The sequence below is a fragment of the Bidens hawaiensis genome, unplaced genomic scaffold (assembly GCF_021521415.1).
Source record: "Bidens hawaiensis isolate Kalapana, Puna unplaced genomic scaffold, B.hawaiensis_p1.1 tig00009662_1, whole genome shotgun sequence".
NCBI classification, from domain to species: Eukaryota; Viridiplantae; Streptophyta; class Magnoliopsida; order Asterales; family Asteraceae; genus Bidens; species Bidens hawaiensis.
Window position 1 is genome coordinate 35,222 of NW_027491725.1, and position 18,311 is coordinate 53,532.

Genomic DNA, 18,311 nt, shown 5'->3' on the forward strand with positions numbered 1-18,311 from the left:
TTAGTCTAAAGTCGTAAGAGGATTAATCACTTTACAAAAGTTGAATTTGTATACCAATATATGTCATTTATCTTCAATGCCTTGCATCTTGTATTGACTTGTTGATCTGGCATTGATTATGTTGTATTTTGATGTTCTTGGTTTTGTATTTAAATCTTGGTACCTTGTAATAAAATTCGTCGACTTTGTAATTCACCCTGTCCATTTTGTGCACGCTGTTGGTCTATATTGCGGTTGACTTTTTGATTTTTAACTTTTTCAATCTTGCATTTTATCTTGTCCATCTTGTATTTGATTTTAGTATTTGACTAATTTGTTAGTCATGTAATTTACATTCTATCATGCATCTTTACATGAGTTTTGACTTTTGAAGACGATGGATAGTTTCATGATCACTTATGTAGTTATGTGTACATGGATTTATTTATCCCCGAAATCATTACACGAGCAACTTTTAGAGTGATGGCTTCCTAAATATGCATTTACTACATGTTTTATACGTATAATTAATATGCTCACAAATAAAAAGACTCAAAATAACTATCTAAAAGATAACATGACCAAGATATGATATCAATGAATATCACATAATATTCTAGAAAATGCCCATATAAAATAGCATGGACCAGCATTGAAGTCACATAATATACAATAAAGGCGGATGAGTGACGTAAAAATAGTCGCATACTTATATTTTATCTGGTTGAAGTAAGAAGTATGAGCATGGGGTTTTTTACCTTCAACATAACAACCAGGTGGTGGTCTAGTATGTGCCCATTCACCGATAGATGTTAGTGGTCTTCATTATACAATTTATTTGAAGCCTAGTGTATGTGAAGGATGATACAATGTGCTATAAGGGAGGGCTTGGTACTTGTCGAAACTCCAGCTTGCACCTTCATTACGACATGAAAACACCCTATCAAAATAGCCATCCCTAGCCACACTTTGTGTCCAATCTTCAATCCTCTTGTAAATGCTACTTTATTACTTATATCACATTATCACCTTGTTAGGGATGAATAAAGACGCATTGCAAGGTTTAGCAATAGCTAGGGATGGTTAGAAAAGTGACCAAAAAAATCTGAAATAAAGTCAAGAGTTTCCATAAAGGACTAAATATGCAAAATTTAAAAGGTTAAACTAAAGATAATTGTTATTTAGAAAACATTTTTAAATATTATGCTTAAAGACAAAACCATTTCACTAAAACTATTTAGAGCCTATAGTAGTTGTCACTCACAAAGTAGTGTGTCATGTGTGTTAACTCTTCGGATCTTTCTAAAGACAAAAGTGGGTATTTAGCCATTAGCAAACTACCCATGTAGGTTTGCAAACTTGTTTCCAAACATCATATTCTGCGATTTATAAACAGTCAATAAAATACAATAATACATTGATCACTATACAATCAAAATAAAAAAAAACAAACGTTCAAATTATATTAAAAATTTTCCACAGGTTAATTATAATTATAATTAATCAGCTGATCAAAAATATATCAAATAAATAAACACTTACAAATAAGTTTATTTTTTTTTTATACTTTTTATAACACCACCACCTATCTAGGTTTGGTACTGGGAGCTCCGCTTTTCGGACTCCCTAACCCTAACCCCATTTGCTGATACGAACCCGAATTATACATCTGCTGGTGGGCCCGCCCCATCATCATATTATTCCCCAACCCTCCATACATCCCACCGCCGCCGCCGTTATACCCGCCGGAATCCGCACCGGACGAGCCGTCCTTCTCACCTTGTCTTCCGATTGTCTTCTCGCCTTCCATTTCTCTATACTTGGCCAAATAAATCTTCAACGGCTCCACGTACTCTTCAAACCCTAATGTCGTCATCGCCCAGAGCAAATCGTCACCGTTGATCGTCTTCCGCTTCTCCCGTTGGCACTTGTCGGAAGCTTCTCCGGTGATGAAGCTGATGAACTCCGACACGCACTCCTGCACCGTCTCCTTCGCGTCCTTGGATATCTTCGCGTTCGCCGGCAACGCCTTCTTCATTATCCGGCTCACGTTAGCGATCGGCAGGAACCTGTCCGGCTCTCTCGCCGATAACTCCCCGCCGGCGTTGTGTCCGCCTGACTCGTTATCGGAATCCGCCATGAGGTTTTTTAATTATTTGGCGCGAAATTGTAATAATAATAATAATAATTATTATTATAATAACCGACGGCGGAGATGAGTTGGCCGGAGTAATCAGGAGTGTGCGAGAAGGATGGATTGGGTGGGTGATTTGGAGAAAGAGAGTCGTTGGATTGGTTTAGAGTAATAATGCATCGAGAGTGACACGTGGTGGAATGAGAGCTGTTTGTTTCATGATAAGGAAAAGGTGATGTGGAGTTACGGGAGCCGTTGGATTGGTGAGTGGGGTAGAGGAGTATGGACGGCTGGATGATAATGTGACTTTTATGCTGGATTGAAGTCTCACGAGAATCTTGAACGGGTTACATAAACAGTCCCTTTAATAAGTCCAACTTGTTGAATTTGCTCCTTTTGAAAACTACTAGTCTTGTTGTTCTTGAACGGAAGGTGGTGGGGCCGGCATGTCTTGATTGTAGGCCGGTGCTTAGCATTTAATTGAAAGTTTATTTATACGTTTTTAAGATAAATGTTAAAATTGTAGCTGCTATTTTCATAACTAAAATATTATATTAGTTAATGAAACATAGGAATAGATGAGGAGATGGAGTTGATAAGTCAATAAAATGAATCATTATTATTTTATTGTTTTGTTTAGTTATTATTATGTGAGAATCAAATGAATCAATACTTTTTGTTGTTTGGTAGGCAAGATACGACTTAAAGAATATAATAAAGTTATTGGTGATCGGCGGTGATGTTTCCAATGAAATAGTTTGTGGTATTCTTTTTCTAGTTTTTACTGTTGGCATGAATTCAAGTAGTGAGTTCCTAAAAGAAAACCCGAATTCTTAAAATTTTTAAATGTTTGAAATTGCGAGAATCACGTAATACAATTATGCATAGTGTATTAGAAATAATAAAGAGATTGGAGTTTAACTTACAATAATTTGTTAAGCAAACCTATGACATAAAATAGAGGGTTTCAGGCTGGGTTAGAGAGTTTTCTCATTTATGATAGGTTTTCTTCTATAGGCAATATACGTCACTAGCTTGTTGGTGCCTTAAATGGTCGTTAAAAAGGGAAAGAAAAAAACTATTTACTAAGCAAACGAGGTCAATTAATAAAAAAAATTGTTTGTTATGTTTTATCTATTGAATTAAGTGCTTCATCCAAACCATTTGTCACGTCAAAAAGTTATGCTATTGCGGTGATACAACAATTGTCAACTGACAGCCAGCGGTAAAATTTCTCAGAACCACACACAAGATAAACTCTAAAGCCAGTATAGACCCGATTAAAACTTCAGTTACAAAACAGTGATCCATCCGACCCAAATAACAATTTGGCTAAACCGCCATTTATGTTAAACAAAGAAGCCAAGAAGGTCCTTCCTAGTCTCGGTCTTTCCCGAACACTATTATAAAAAAGAAAATACTGGCATCATCTTCTTTGCAGAAACACAACTTCTTCCAAAAATGTCATCCAAATCCACCAGCAAAGGTTCCAAAACCAGTACTTCTTCCCGAATAAAACGTGAAGCTCGTGTCACCTCACAAACCCCAATAGACGCCAAACTCCTCAACGACTTCGAACTATCCCAACACAACTTCGATTACTCCACAACTTCAATCACCGCAAATTCAACCACCAACATCATCCCACCTTCCACCGTATCAGCTTACCTTCAAAACATCCAAACATCAAACCAAATCCAACCCTTCGGTTGCCTAATCACAATTCACAATCAAACCCTTAAACTTTTAGCTTACAGCCAAAACGCCCCGGAGATGCTGGACTTAGCCCAACACGCGGTTCCGAATATCGAACACTGCGAATCCTTATTCGAAACCGATATCCGTACCCTTTTCGGGTCTTCAACCGCTTCGGATATTCAAAAAGCGGTTAGTTTCCCTGATGTTAATATTTTGAACCCTTTGTTAGTGCATTGTAAGAGTTCGGGTAAACCGTTTTACGCCATTTTGCATAGGAATGATATTGGGTTGGTTATAGATTTAGAGCCTGTGAATCCTGCTGATGTCCCTGTATCCGCAGCTGGGGCTTTGAAGTCGTATAAGCTCGCTGCGAAAGCCATTGCGCGGATACAGTCGTTACAAAGTGGGAATATATTGCGGTTATGTGATGTGTTGGTTAAGGAAGTGAGGGAGTTAACGGGTTATGATCGGGTTATGGTGTATAAGTTTCATGAGGATGAGCATGGTGAGGTTATTGCGGAGTGTCGGAAGCCGGATATGGACCCGTATCTTGGGTTGCATTACCCTGCAACTGATGTCCCGCAAGCTTCGAGGTTTTTGTTTATGAAGAATAAAGTTAGAATGATTTGTGATTGTTTAGCCCGGCCTGTGAAAGTAGTGCAAACCGAGGACTTATCTCGGCCGATGAATCTTTCTGGGTCGGGTTTGAGAGCCCCACACGGGTGTCACGCGCAGTACATGGCGAATATGGGTTCGATCGCGTCGTTTGTGATGTCGGTAACCATCAATGATGATGATGATAATAATAATGATGATACTGAATATCAAAGTGGGGTTAATATTCAACATAAACACAAAGGGAAGATATTATGGGGTTTGGTTGTTTGTCATCATTCGAGTCCTCGGTTTGTACCGTTTCCATTAAGATACGCGTGTGAGTTTTTGATTCAAGTTTTCGGTGTTCAGGTAAACAAAGAAGTCGAGTTGAATAGTCAGCTCCAAGAGAAACATATTCTCAAAACGCAATCGGTTCTTTGCGATATGCTGTTAAGAGACACACCAGTCGGGATCATGACACAATCGCCTAACGTGATGGATCTTGTTAGTTGTGACGGGGCGGCTTTGTATTATAAAAACAAGTTTTGGTTACTTGGTGTGACGCCAACTGAGTCACAGATCAAGGATATCGTGAGTTGGCTTCTAGAAGAACATAGTGGGAGTACGGGTTTGAGTTCGGATAGTTTAATAGACGCGGGGTACCCGAACGCGTCAGCTCTTGGGCAAGCGGTTTGTGGTATGGCGGCGGTTAAGATTAGTTCGAAAGATTTTTTGTTTTGGTTCCGGTCCCACACCGCAAAAGAGATTAAATGGAGTGGGGCGAAACACGAACCGGATGATAAAGATGATGCGAGAAAAATGCATCCGCGGTCTTCGTTTAATGCGTTCTTGGAAGTGGTTAAAAACCGGAGTTTACCATGGGAAGATGTGGAGATGGATGCTATTCATTCTTTGCAGTTGATATTAAGAGAGTCTTTGCAAAATGATGACGTGGCGGCCCGTGATGATGATAAAAAGATTGTGAGTGTTTCGGGTGTTGATATGAGGGTGCAACGGGTTGATGAGTTACGGGTTGTGGCTAATGAAATGGTTAGGTTGATTGAGACTGCTTCAGTACCTGTATTTGCAGTTGATGGGGTTGGGAATGTCAGTGGTTGGAATGATAAGATAGCCGAGATTACCGGGTTGGTTTTGGATCAAGCGGTTGGTGTCCCGCTAGTTAGTTTGGTTGTTGATGATTCGGTTGAGAAAGTCAAAGTCATGCTTTCCTCTGCTTTACAAGGTTAATCTTTTCTGTTCTTACTTTCTTATTTCTTGTTGTTTGTTTGTATAGGAGGTGTTTTGATGATAGTTTTGAAAGGAATTATGGAGCTGTTTGGGATTTGGGTTAAGATTATCAGATAGGCAACTCGAGTATGCATCTTATGTCATTCATATCAATTTCGACTTAAAAACATGCCAAATGACGAAAATGCCCTTACGTTTTTATTAACAGTATCAATATGCAGTATGTTTACATAATGAGATAGTTTGAATTAATAAAAAAGTCAAGATAGTATTTGTCATTTGACATGTTTTTGGTTGAAATTGCGATAAGTGACATAGTTAGATATTTAGGGTGGCTCTATAATAGTGTTAATAATGCTCTGAAAATCGAACCGGTCATTTAACCGGACACACTACGGGCTCGCTAGTTGCGCCTCCATGTCCATTCCCGGTCTGACCAACGAGTCTGATCCGGTTATGAAAACATTGGTTTTAATACATAGCCGATCTTAATTGATGTATTGTATTAAATGACAGGAATTGAGGAGAAAAACGTTGAAATCAATCTTAGATGTTTTGGTAGCCTAGAAGCAAATAACCATATAACTCTTGTTACAAACGTGTGCTGTAGCCGCGATCTAAACAACACAATAGTTGGGGTATGCTTCATCGGACAAGATCTAACGGCTCAAAAAGTTATCATAGATAAATACACAAAAGTCAAAGGCGATTACGCTAGCATTGTCTGTAACCCGTGTCCACTTATCCCGCCGATTTTCATGATGGACGAATTTGGTAAGTGCTTTGAGTGGAATGATGCCATGGTAAAACTAACCGGTCTCACACGGGAAGAAGCCAATAATAAGATACTTCTAGGCGAAGTTTTTACCATTGGTAATTTCGGGTGTCGGGTCAAAGATAACATGTTGACCCGTCTTAGAATACTAATAAATGAGGTGATGACCGGATTGGATTCGGATAAATTACCTTTCGGGTTTTTTGATCAAAAGGGCAAATATATCGAGGCGTTACTTTCGGCTAACAAAAGGGTAAATAAAGATGGAACAATTACCGGGGTTTTGTGTTTTTTGCACGTGTCGAGTTCCGAGCTTCAGCACGCGATGTTGGTCCAACGTATGTCTGAGCAGGCGGCGTTAAATAGCCTTACAAAAGTGTCATATTTGAGGCATGAACTTAAAAATGGTTTAAATGGGATTAAGTTTATTGAGGATTTATTAGATTCACTCGAGTTGTGTGAAGAACAGAGGCATAATTTACGTAAGAGCTACTTATGTAGAGAACAATTAGCACAAATTGTTGACGATTCTGATGTCGAAAGCATCGAACAATGGTAGGGTTTTATAAAATAATCATAATTTAAAAGACTTGGTTTTGCTATCCAAAAGGAGATAACGGTGCAACTTGTTGCCCGTTCGCCTTTTTTTGATGTAAACACCACTGCACGTTCGCCTTTTGTTAGAAAAACATTGGAATTTGATTATGTAATATTTGATATTTGTTTCAGTTATATGGAAATGAAATGTGCCGAGTTTAAACTCGGGGAGTCGTTAGAAGTGGTTATGAACCAGGTCGCACGTTTAAGCCGTGAGCGGAAAGTGGAGGTCGTTTTTGATGCGCCCGAACAAGTTTTGTCTTTATCTGTATTCGGTGATAATTTAAGGGTTCAGCAGGTACTTTCGGATTTCTTATCAAATGCTCTCAGTTTCACTCCCTATTTTGAAGGGTCTTCAGTTATTTTCCGTGTGACACACAAAATGGAATGTATCGGGGCAAAAGTACAAGTCGCACATATCGAATTCAGGTGATTAATCTTATTTTTACTCGTGCTTGATAACTTTTATTTGATATAGTAAGTATATAACTACATGATAAATAACTATTCTTATATGTATCATAGAAATAACCAAGTAATATAAAGATAATGATTTGACACTAAAAGTTGTTGTGAAATGACAGAATTACCCATCCGTCACCCGGGATTCCTGAGAAGTTGGTTCATGATATGTTTCATCTTAACCGAAGCGTCACGAAAGAAGGTCTTGGGCTTTATATAAGTCAAAAGCTTGTTAAGATTATGAACGGAACTGTGCAGTATCTTCGGGAGGCCGAGAGAGCTTCTTTTATTATTCTGATTGAGTTTCCAGTTTCGCCCTCGTTGGCTTCTGACAATAAACGATCAAAGAAATAATAAAAAACCGAATGTTTCAAGGTTTTGGAGAAACGGGCGGTAACGTGTTGTGTACAGGAAGAAGAAAGGGACTATGGAGAGTGACAGACTCAGAATGTTAGTATAACTTGTGATGTATGTATTGTACCAAATTTTCAGTTCTATAATATATAACATGTATCCATATTTTTATAGTTTTTTTACTTGTGTGAGTTCATGTTGTAAAATTGAGGTATGCTAAGTGGAGCAATCGTGAGCTACTCGAGACCGGCTTCCAAAAGGCAAGCATCGGGCGAGCTTAAACGACCCCAAGTCCAAATTGAAGTTCATTTGATAAAGAGGAGTCCAAATATCCAAGCTTAAACCTAAATTGAAATTCATTTGATAATCAAACGAATCAAAGCCAACTAAAAGGAAAATGAATGAATATTATTGATATGATAAGTTGAATTTGCGATCGTATAGAGGTAGGGTACCAAAAGACCCAAATACCCTTAAGTACCACCCGCAGGTCATAGAGGAACTCCTCACATAACACTCGCGGGACATATGGATCACCTGCATATTACGGTAGAGGAAGAACGTCCTCGTACCATACGCGGAAGCATCCTGGCACCCTCAGAAGTCATCCGCAGGACATGACGTGTACCCGCCAAGATGACCGGAAGGCAATGCCAATGGGACAGTTGTCACCAATTAACTATCCTCTAGAAGAATGACCACGGTTGTTACTTGAAGAATACGTGACCTACCAGCCAATGAGCAAAGGACACCTGACCAGGTTGTTATAACCGTGCACATGACCAAGGTGCAATCCGTCCTATCATTGGGCGACGCGTGTCCAGGTTGTTATACCCATGCATATGGGACGTATAGCTCAACCTATCACAAGAGGATACGCGTCCAGGTGGTTATTGAGATCTTCTAGAAGAGGACAGCTGGTCCAATCATCTTCCTGATCCTTAGGCTATAAATACCTCGTCAAACCATATGAGGTACACATTCATTCACTCATAATCATTCTGACTACACTTAGTCTACTTAGTTTTCAGTACTTTCTCCTTTACGAACGTTACTGATTCTCACGCCGGAGGGTGGTTACAGGAAGACCCCCCCTCTTGTTCTTCCTGTAACGAGACTCACGGTGTCTGTTTTGCAGGTTCCGGTCACTGGGCTTTGGGAAGTTGTACTCATACCGTGTTAGTATTTATCCGTATTTTACCCTGTGGATTCATTGGATCTAGGACCCATACCCGGGGATTGGATCCGTGTTTCTTCATTGGCTCCATCCGTTTCGGTGTTAGAACTGCACAATTTTTCATTCGTTGGTTTTTCGGTCCGTTTAAAGTCTGAGTAAACTTCCTGAGGGGCTGACAGGAACTCCTGCACAAACATCACGTGTCATTAATACTGAAGCACCTGAGGGTTTTTCTTCCAGTATATTCGCACGTAGGACAGCTCCGGGTTCACGAAACACCGAGACAACACCAGGTGGTCGTACCCTCGAGCTTATTGTTGATCAAACTGAACCGATTCCAACTAGACTAACTCCTCCTGAGTTAGGTCATGTGACGGCACCAGAGGGATCTAATCTGGGTGACCTTGGTCAAATCATGAGAGACACTCGCCAAACTCGTTCAGTATTAGATCCGGAAGATGATTCCGGCAATTCTGATATGGCGAGATCTCGTCGTCATAATTCCAGACCCGGCGGACAATTGCTCCCGGATGAATGGCTTCAGGCTTAACAAGAGAGTCTGAGAGCGGAATACGAGCGTAGGGTGCGAAATGCACACCTCCACGCCCGTGCTCTGACTTACGAAGAATCTCCTCGGAGATCCCTTTCTCCTTCTTCAACGGTGAGGGGAAGTCAGATCCGCTACAGTCAGAAAACCCAACAAGAATTTGTTGAACCACGGAGATTGCGCCCTCGTCCTCTCATGGACATGCGGATGCCTTCTCACTTTGATGAATATGATAGTTATGACTCAACTTATGACCCGGGAGACTACAGTTTCTACACGGGTGATAGCAGAATGAGTTCGAGGGCAAGAAGTAGTCGCCTGCATGACGTCGTCCGCCATACCGTGTATCACAGCGATGCTGAGGAAGATTTCACCAAGCCATACCGTCCAACAGCGTTTGCCAAGAAATCAAAATTCATAGCCAGTATTGCGACAACACCTTTCCCTGTCAATGCTAAGATACCTACAACAGTGGGTAGATACAATGGCATGACTGATCCAAATGATCATCTGCAAAACTTCGTAGCGGTAGGTGGTGTGAGCGGGTGGACGCTCCCCTATTGGTGTCATATGTTCGCATTAACACTATCAGGGGCAGCGAGGAAATGGTTCGAAAAACTCCCTGATGGTTAGATCTCTATTTGGGATGATCTAGTAAAGAAATTCTCACAACAGTTCAGCCAACAAAAGAAGCATACGTGGGACCAGTTAGAAATTTTGGATGTTATCCGTCGGGATAATGAATCCATAGAAGATTTTATCACCAGGTTCAATGATGAAAGTTAGAACATTGGTGGGATAAGCCATGACATGCTCCGCGGTGCCTTCCACAAGAATCTCAAATGTGACGAGATGATCCGCACACTCACTGGTAAAGATGGAATGCCAAAAGAATGGGATGATCTTATGGCTGCAGCAAAGTTATTTGCCAATACCGAAAAAACATTGGGGAACAACAGTTCAAGACAAAAGTTCAAAGTGGAGTTCCAAAATCCACGACCCAATAAGCAGGCAAATGGACCGATCTGGTCAAGACTTCAGCCGAATACAGAGGCATCAAAACCGTTTGACGCAAGGTCCCTCATCAGCAATAAGAACAAAACAGTACCCTCGAGTCGAGGTCCTCACAGGTGGACTCCTCTTTCAAAAACTCTTGCTGAAATTCTCACCACAGAGAACGTGAACTTCCGGAAGCCACAGCCACTCACAAGGAGGTCTTTCCTTGATGCCAAGAAACATTGTTCGTTCCATAATGACATCGGTCATAACACGAACGGATGTAATGCTTTAAAGAGTGAAATTAAGTTGGCTGTGAAGTCTGGGAAACTTGGACACCTGGTGAAAGATGGAAAGCCCGGGACTAGTAAAGCTCCTATACGGGAGAACCAAAGCCCATCCAAAAAGCAAGTCAAGGACTTGAACGTCCACATGATCCAGGGCGGACATAAGGTAGGAGGAAAGAGGAGAGAGTTTGATGAAGAGGAATGGAAAAACGAACCAGTGATTTTTCCACGAGTCAAAGGTGGTCCCAATAACAAAACCCACCTAATTATCACTGATGTTTTTGGTCATTATCGTTCCCAATATGTTTTCTTTGACACTGGAAGTACATCGGACATCATGTACGAACAGTGCTTTGAGCAATTGGATGACGAAGATAAAGAAAGGTTGAAACCCATCCATGCTACGGTATTAGGATTCGGAGGGGAAATAATGCATCTGCGTGGGGTGATTTCTTTCCCAGTCACCCTGAGCAATAGAGTTTGCTCAAGGACGGAGGAGGTTGAATTCTTAGTTCTGACTGCAACGTTAAAACATGACATCATCCTTGGACGTGAAGCCATTGGTGACTTCAACGCTATCCGTCCACAGCTCACGGTGCGGTAGGGGTTCCAACCCGCACTGGCGTAGCGATAATCCATGTCAATCGACATTGTTTTGCAACCGAAAGCTCAAAACCCAGCAAGATTCCAAAACAATCTCAACGAACTGAACCATAAAGATGGGTTTTGAACAAGAAATTTCCTGATCAAACTGTCACAATTGGACCTGCTATCTCTGAGATAGTAAGGACCTTCTTGAAACAGTTGCTATCAAAAAACATCGATGTCTTCGCATGGCAACCCGCGGACATGACCGGTGTCCCGCGGACCATTGCGGAGCACAAATTAAGGGTAAACCCTGCGTTTACACCGATTGTTCAAAAATAGCGTAAGATGGGTCCGGAATAAACAAAAGCAATGAATGAGAAAGTTCAGGACCTCTTACAGGCGGGAATCATCCGACCAATTCAATATCAGACCTGGGTCGCCAATCCGGTTATTGTTTCCAAAAGCAATGGAACATGGCGGATGTGTATAGATTTCAAAGATCTAAACAGGGCGTGTCCCAAGGACTGTTATCCATTGCCTGAAATAGACCTCAAGGTCGATGCTGTGGCACCGTTTAAATTCAAATGTTTCTTGGATGCTTACAAAGGCTACCATCAGATCCGCACGGCTGCGGGTGATGAAGATAAAACAACATTTCGTACCGATCAAGGCACCTTTTGCTACAAAATGATGCCTTTCGGACTAAAGAATGCGGGAGCCACATATCAACGATTAATGGACTTAGCGTTTAAAGGTCAAATTGGTCGAAATTTGGAGGTTTATATGGATGATCTTGTGATCAAAAGTGTTGAGGAAGATCAGATGCTAAGGGATATCGAAGAGACTTTCGAAACCTTAAAAAGCATCAACATGAAGTTGAACCCATCTAAATGTTCGTTCGGGATGGAGAAAGAAAAATTCCTCGGTGTAATTGTCACGGGCGCGGGCTTCAAAGCTAACCCAGATAAGGTGCAAGCTGTAGCCCGCATGCCTTCTCCCTCCTCCCTCAAGGAAGTTCAGACACTCAATGGTCGATTGGTTGCTTTAAATCATTTCTTAGCGAACCATGCAGCTAAGTCTTATCCTTTTGTCTCAACACTACGAAACTGCCTCAAGAAATCACAGTTCAGATGGATTGCGGAAGCAGAGCAAGCTTTCTTGGAGGTTAAAAAATGTTTGATGGAACTGCCCACGTTGACAGCACCTCATACGGAAGAACCCTTAACGATGTACTTGTCAGCATCAGACACTGCTATCAGGGCTGTCCTCCTGACGGATAGGAAAAACGTCCAAACACCGATTTACTACGTCAGCAGAACATTGTCAAACCCGGAGACAAGGTATTCAATGTTAGAAAAACTTGTCTTAGCATTGGTCTATGCTGCCCGACGCCTCCGCAGGTACTTCCAAGGGCATCCCATCAACGTTTTGACTGGATACAAGCTCAAGAACGTCCTTAGCAAACCGGAATTGTCTGGACAATTGGCAAAATGGGCCATCGAGCTAGGTGAACACGCAATAGAATACAAACCTAGGCCAGCAATCAAGGGACAAGTGTTAGCGGATTTTGTTACTGAAGTCCCGCAACACAAAGAGAAGGAATGTTTGATCGAGCAACAACCTCAAACACCTTTGGAACTAGGACAGATTTGGTCTTTGTTCACGGACGGGGCTTTAAGCAGCGAGGGATCTGGCGCATGCCTCAGGCTAGTCAATCCCGAAGGCCATGAATTTACATATTCCATAAAGTTAGACTTCAAGAGTACTAATAACGAGGCAGAGTATGAAGCTTTTTTGGCAGGCTTACGGATAGCCAAAAAGCTTGGGGTTAGACATTTGGAAGCCCGCGTGGATTCCATGTTAATTGCGGGACAGATCAACGGAACATATGAAGCAAAGAATGACATCATGGCTTCATATGTGTCACAGGCGAAAGATATGATGCTTTAGTTCTCCTCATGCAAGGTCATACACATAAAGAGAAGCGAAAACAAATCAGCTGATTCTCTTAGTAAATTGGCTTCAACAAATTTCGAACACTTCGCCAAAGACATCCGCATCGAAATATTGGACCGCACGTTTGTTCCGCAACACCAAGTTTTAGTAATCCAAACAGGAGTGGAGTCTTGGATGACACCCATTATAGCATACTTGTCATCTGGAGGCCTCCCAGAAGGAAAAGCCGCAGCCCGGAAGATAAAGCACAAAGCCTTGAACTATCAGATACACGACGGTGTTCTATACCGACGTTCCTTCCTCGGACCACTACTTCGTTGTGTGGATGCCGAGGACGCGAACTATCTAATTAGAGAAGTTCATGATGTAACAACTCGGGTTTTCTGAATATTATGTAATATCTGTAACCCGACCCGTTTTAATATTCGGGTAATTTTAAACGATAAAATATCGTGTCTATCGAGTATTTAATATTTTTATCAGTAGTTGTTTATTGTATTTAGTATTAAATATAAATTAACTTTAAACTTATACAATTTTAACCTCAAAATATACTTTTACTCGTTTATGATTCCAACTTGATAGTTCAGGGACCAAATTTCAATAATCTAATAATGTTATACTAATGTGACCCGTATAACCTTTCAACCAAACCCATTAACCCGTTATTTGATCCGTAAACCCGTAATCGATGAACCATTGTGTTGTCTTGAGCCACAATCCTCGTAATAATCATGGAATTGATTTGCCAGATCGTTGATATGCCAAATTAGCGGTTCACCTACGTTTGTAATTAAGGAAATACTAACAAATTGATATAGCTTGATATATTTAACGAACCGTCATATACATATTCTAGATTCACAATCTACGCGTGATAATAATACAATTAAACTCGTTTACACGTCGTCCAGACCTCGCTAGCCTAAGCCCCATCATCAATTGCGTTATGTGAGCTTGCACTTATCAGTTGGTGTTCGTGTTCTTAGCCGATCCATATGTTCATTTCTCGTCATCAATTAATCTATGTTTCAGGTAATTAGACCATGTATTCGATTTGATTGTTTACAGCTTACGAAATTTCTTGTTAGATTAAATATTTATTTAACTGCTTAGTTAATTGTTTACTTTATTTTCATGCACACACAACTCCGAAGCTATGCTTCACTCTCAAAATATTTTATTACTCCGAGACTATGTCTCATCCTCAAAATATATTTATAACCTCGAGGCTATGTCTCAAACTTAAATACTTTTATTGAATTTTATTAGATTGCCTTTTATTGTCGGAAAATTTCTTGAGAATTTCTTGGCTTTGTATTTGCTCTTTTTGTTTAGAATTAGGGAGTGTGACAAGATTCCCCGCTATTGTGGGAATTGTCAGGCAACCGACACTTTAAGCGTTTAACGTAACTGAATAAACGGTTACACCCTTTTATTGTGTTTTATTATTTTTAAATGTCTAGGCGGGTGTAAAACCCATGGGACGCCATGGACACGCCGGCTGTACATTTGCACAATTTGTTAGATTTGCGATATTTTGTTGGAACATTATCATCCGTGGTGATACACTAGATGTTTCAACTACTTATGCTTGAGTTCGTTTATTCGTTATTTAGTTTGGTTGGTCAAATCGCTATGTAACGCTCATGGGACGACAAACTTAATTGATTCGTTAATGCGTTAATTGAGTTGGGTCACTCAAATTGCCATGTAACGCTCATGGGAGGCTAACTCACTCATTTGTTTTGGTTTTGGTATACTAATAAGTTGGGGAAACAAAATGCCATGGAAAGCTCATGGGAAACCTAACACCTCGAAGAACATTCGTTAATTGTTTTATTTGTTTAGTTTTATACGAAACAATTTATGATTTGATTTAATTATTCAATTATCCTATTATTCTATTATTAAATTATTCAATTCCTTATTTACTAAATCATTTTTGAATCAAGATTTATTGATTCGATCTACTCATAAACTCAAATCATTTTTATTCCCTGATCGGATACAAATTCTTTGTTTATCTGGATTCGGTTATCATGAGCCAAACAAAGCAATTTACACTCATTGAAATCGGTTTCACCTATTCATCTTATCACATTATTATAATATCAATACCTCAATTAATTTAAATATTATCGCACAATTTAAGAATCAAATGGCTTTCTTATACTCATGGTATCACGTGTATAACTTATTAAACATATTTCAAGCATTCAACCTCAAATTCTAATTTGTTAAAAACATATTAAACCGTTATAAAACTTTTCTCTCATCAAATCAACTCATTAATTATCAATTTAAATTCTAACTTATCCTTAAGTTGTGATTGAACATCAGCATAACATATTTAAGTTTCGTTTTACACAATAACTCATATGAAATCTACACAACTATCCAACCTTCTCATTAAATCACATCTTTATTAATCGAAAAATGTTTTCTCAACATCAAGCAACATCAATAATTTATTTTATATAATCACTTCACGGCCACATGTTAGTCAAGTAGATAACTCCTGCGATCTCTAAAATACCAACTCAATTTTCAAAACATAAATGCAACCTTGTTCATTAACCTTTTCGCTAATATATTCAATTCATTTACTCCTACTCATTCTCATAACAAACACAAGTCTAAACATCAACTACATGCTGTAAATCAAAATTAACTATCAATCTCAACAAAATCATAGCGTCTCAAACAAGACACGTTACGTCAAATTCCACTTGTTACGCTTCACTTGCAACTATCACTATTCAATTCAATCCAATCCTCATATCGTTTTGTACCCGATGTAATCGTTCGGTTATCTTGTTCATACTTGCCACGTACTACAAGACATCCCACATTGGCCTATGCCGTTGACTTAGCTTTATACACCTGTTGTGCATGCCTTCTACAATTATGGAGACCCTAATCACCTGCGCAACGCATTGTTCTTTACTAATTTACGCAGAGTTCAAATTATACCAGCACCGTACCATACTACCCATGCTCATGTAGCTTAAACCTACCAACCCTATGTCTCTCAGGATTTCTTCATGTAACAAAGTCGTTCTCGCTTATTCGATTCTAGACCCGCAAGACTTAATTTCATCAAGCTTACCTAGTCAAACCTCGTTTTCACAAACCTATTCGAGGTGCTCCAAATCATTCGATCTCAATTATTTAAGTTTTCATAAGCTCAATTAACAAAGGTGTTTTGAATTAAACCAATCGTAGACAAAGATGAAATTATTTTTCAAGTCTACTACTTCGTAAGAAGTTCCTTTACTATGTTTAACAGAAAATTGATCCAACCTTGGAAAGTGATAGATATACTGATTCTGTGTGCTTAACTAGTGAAGTTATAAGGCCTAAAAGACTTTAGAACAGTCATTGTATGTCATTGTAGCTTTTTATGGTGCGTAAAAGTAGAAGTGATACTAACTAAATCTACTAGATTTTACGTGGAAACTCCTTAAGAGTTGTGTATGTCTCCGCATATATCTTTCCGAATGATAGGCAGAAAAGCGATTACCCAGTCATACACGAGCCCGTAAGTGTTCTGATTCCCGTGAAGATAGTGTGTCAATAAACTGCAGTGATCCAGATTCGGGACTTGCAGTTGTTTACTACTCTGAAGTTTGTGTAGATACTTAAAAAAAAAAACAAAACAAAAAAAAAATGTGTGTTATTGAGACATTCTAGAGTTCATAATGTTAATACTTCTCAATCAAGATGTAAGAAAGAGAACGGGAAGAAGAGTCTGAAGATCGAAGAGTAATTACTATTTAATCAGACACTACGGGTCGAGATCAACTCGGGTGACTTGGGGAAAGCCAAATACGCCTTGAGAATAGATATGAGGCATCATAATCTCTGAGTTGTTGCCCATTTAAGTTTTGAGCTTAATTGAATCTAACCTGTATCACAGAAACAATGAAAACCATTCTAAGTTATTTACCTGCTTACAACCTGTTTCTTTATGTCATAATACAGCTGAACACGAATCTGTGTGACAGTCACTTAATTAGTATGATTCCTGTTCGGATCTTTTCTAAAACATGGTAGTCCCTATCGAGACTGAAATTTGATCCCGTGTACTTTATAGTTAAAATATTTTTCTACTTATGTAGTTGTTTGATTTTATACCTGGTTATTTGGTCTTGATCGTATCATTTAACGCTTTAAAGGTTGTTTTAAAACTTAATTGCAAATTGTTCAAATTTTAGGGTTTGTTTTTGAAAATTTTAATATCGGCGAAGTTGTGCCTAACTTCGCCTGCAATAGGCGAAGTTATCCATAACTTCACCGGTACAACTCTGACCCTATATAAAGGAAATTAAAGGTCAAACTGTTCATTATTTCAAAAACAAGCGAACTTATCTTTCGTTAACCCAGCGAACTTATTTCCTAAACCCTAAGCGAACTTATCGTATCGATCTCATCTGTGTTAATCTTTTTCGATTTCAACTCCGATTAAAGGTGTGTAGGGTTAGTGTGTCGAATATTCACCGTAATTGGTGTTATTCAGAGGTCGTATCGACTCGTTTCGTGACCTCGAACTTTCGAAACCTTAACATCCGTTTTTAAACTTATTTTTACGTGGTCATACTCAACTTAATCGTCTAGATCGTCTTAAAAACGTGTTTTACGAGATCCGCGATCTCCAAATTGACCAAATCAATCCGTTCGAAAACCTAACCTGTTGCCGATTCATATTCGGTCAAGTTACTGTTTAGGCGAAGTTATCCGTAACTTCGCCTGAGGTTTAACTTCGCCTTATAATTAGTTATGTAACTGTACTTGAGGCGATGTTGTGGTTAGGCGAAGTTATCATTAACTTCGCCTGGACCTTTTTACTTAACTGTTATCCGGCGAAGTTCAAGTTGAGGCGAAGTTGTTCCCAACTTCGCCCCACCTCTAAC

At 39.6% G+C, this 18,311-nt stretch overlaps 1 protein-coding gene and 1 pseudogene across 1 annotated transcript; one reads left to right on the forward strand and one right to left on the reverse strand.

Moving 5' to 3' along the window:
- Nucleotides 1–1,438: 1,438 nt before the first annotated feature.
- LOC143533346 (nuclear transcription factor Y subunit B-3 pseudogene) lies at nucleotides 1,439–2,277 on the reverse strand (annotated as a pseudogene).
- A 1,293-nt stretch (nucleotides 2,278–3,570) lies between these two features.
- LOC143533345 (phytochrome C-like) lies at nucleotides 3,571–7,982 on the forward strand. Its single transcript, XM_077028167.1, has 4 exons — nucleotides 3,571–5,651; nucleotides 6,173–6,986; nucleotides 7,161–7,457; nucleotides 7,613–7,982. The coding sequence occupies exons 1-4, from the start codon at nucleotides 3,575–3,577 to the stop codon at nucleotides 7,842–7,844; spliced, it is 3,420 nt and encodes a 1,139-aa protein (XP_076884282.1). The 5' UTR covers nucleotides 3,571–3,574; the 3' UTR covers nucleotides 7,845–7,982.
- Nucleotides 7,983–18,311: the final 10,329 nt, after the last annotated feature.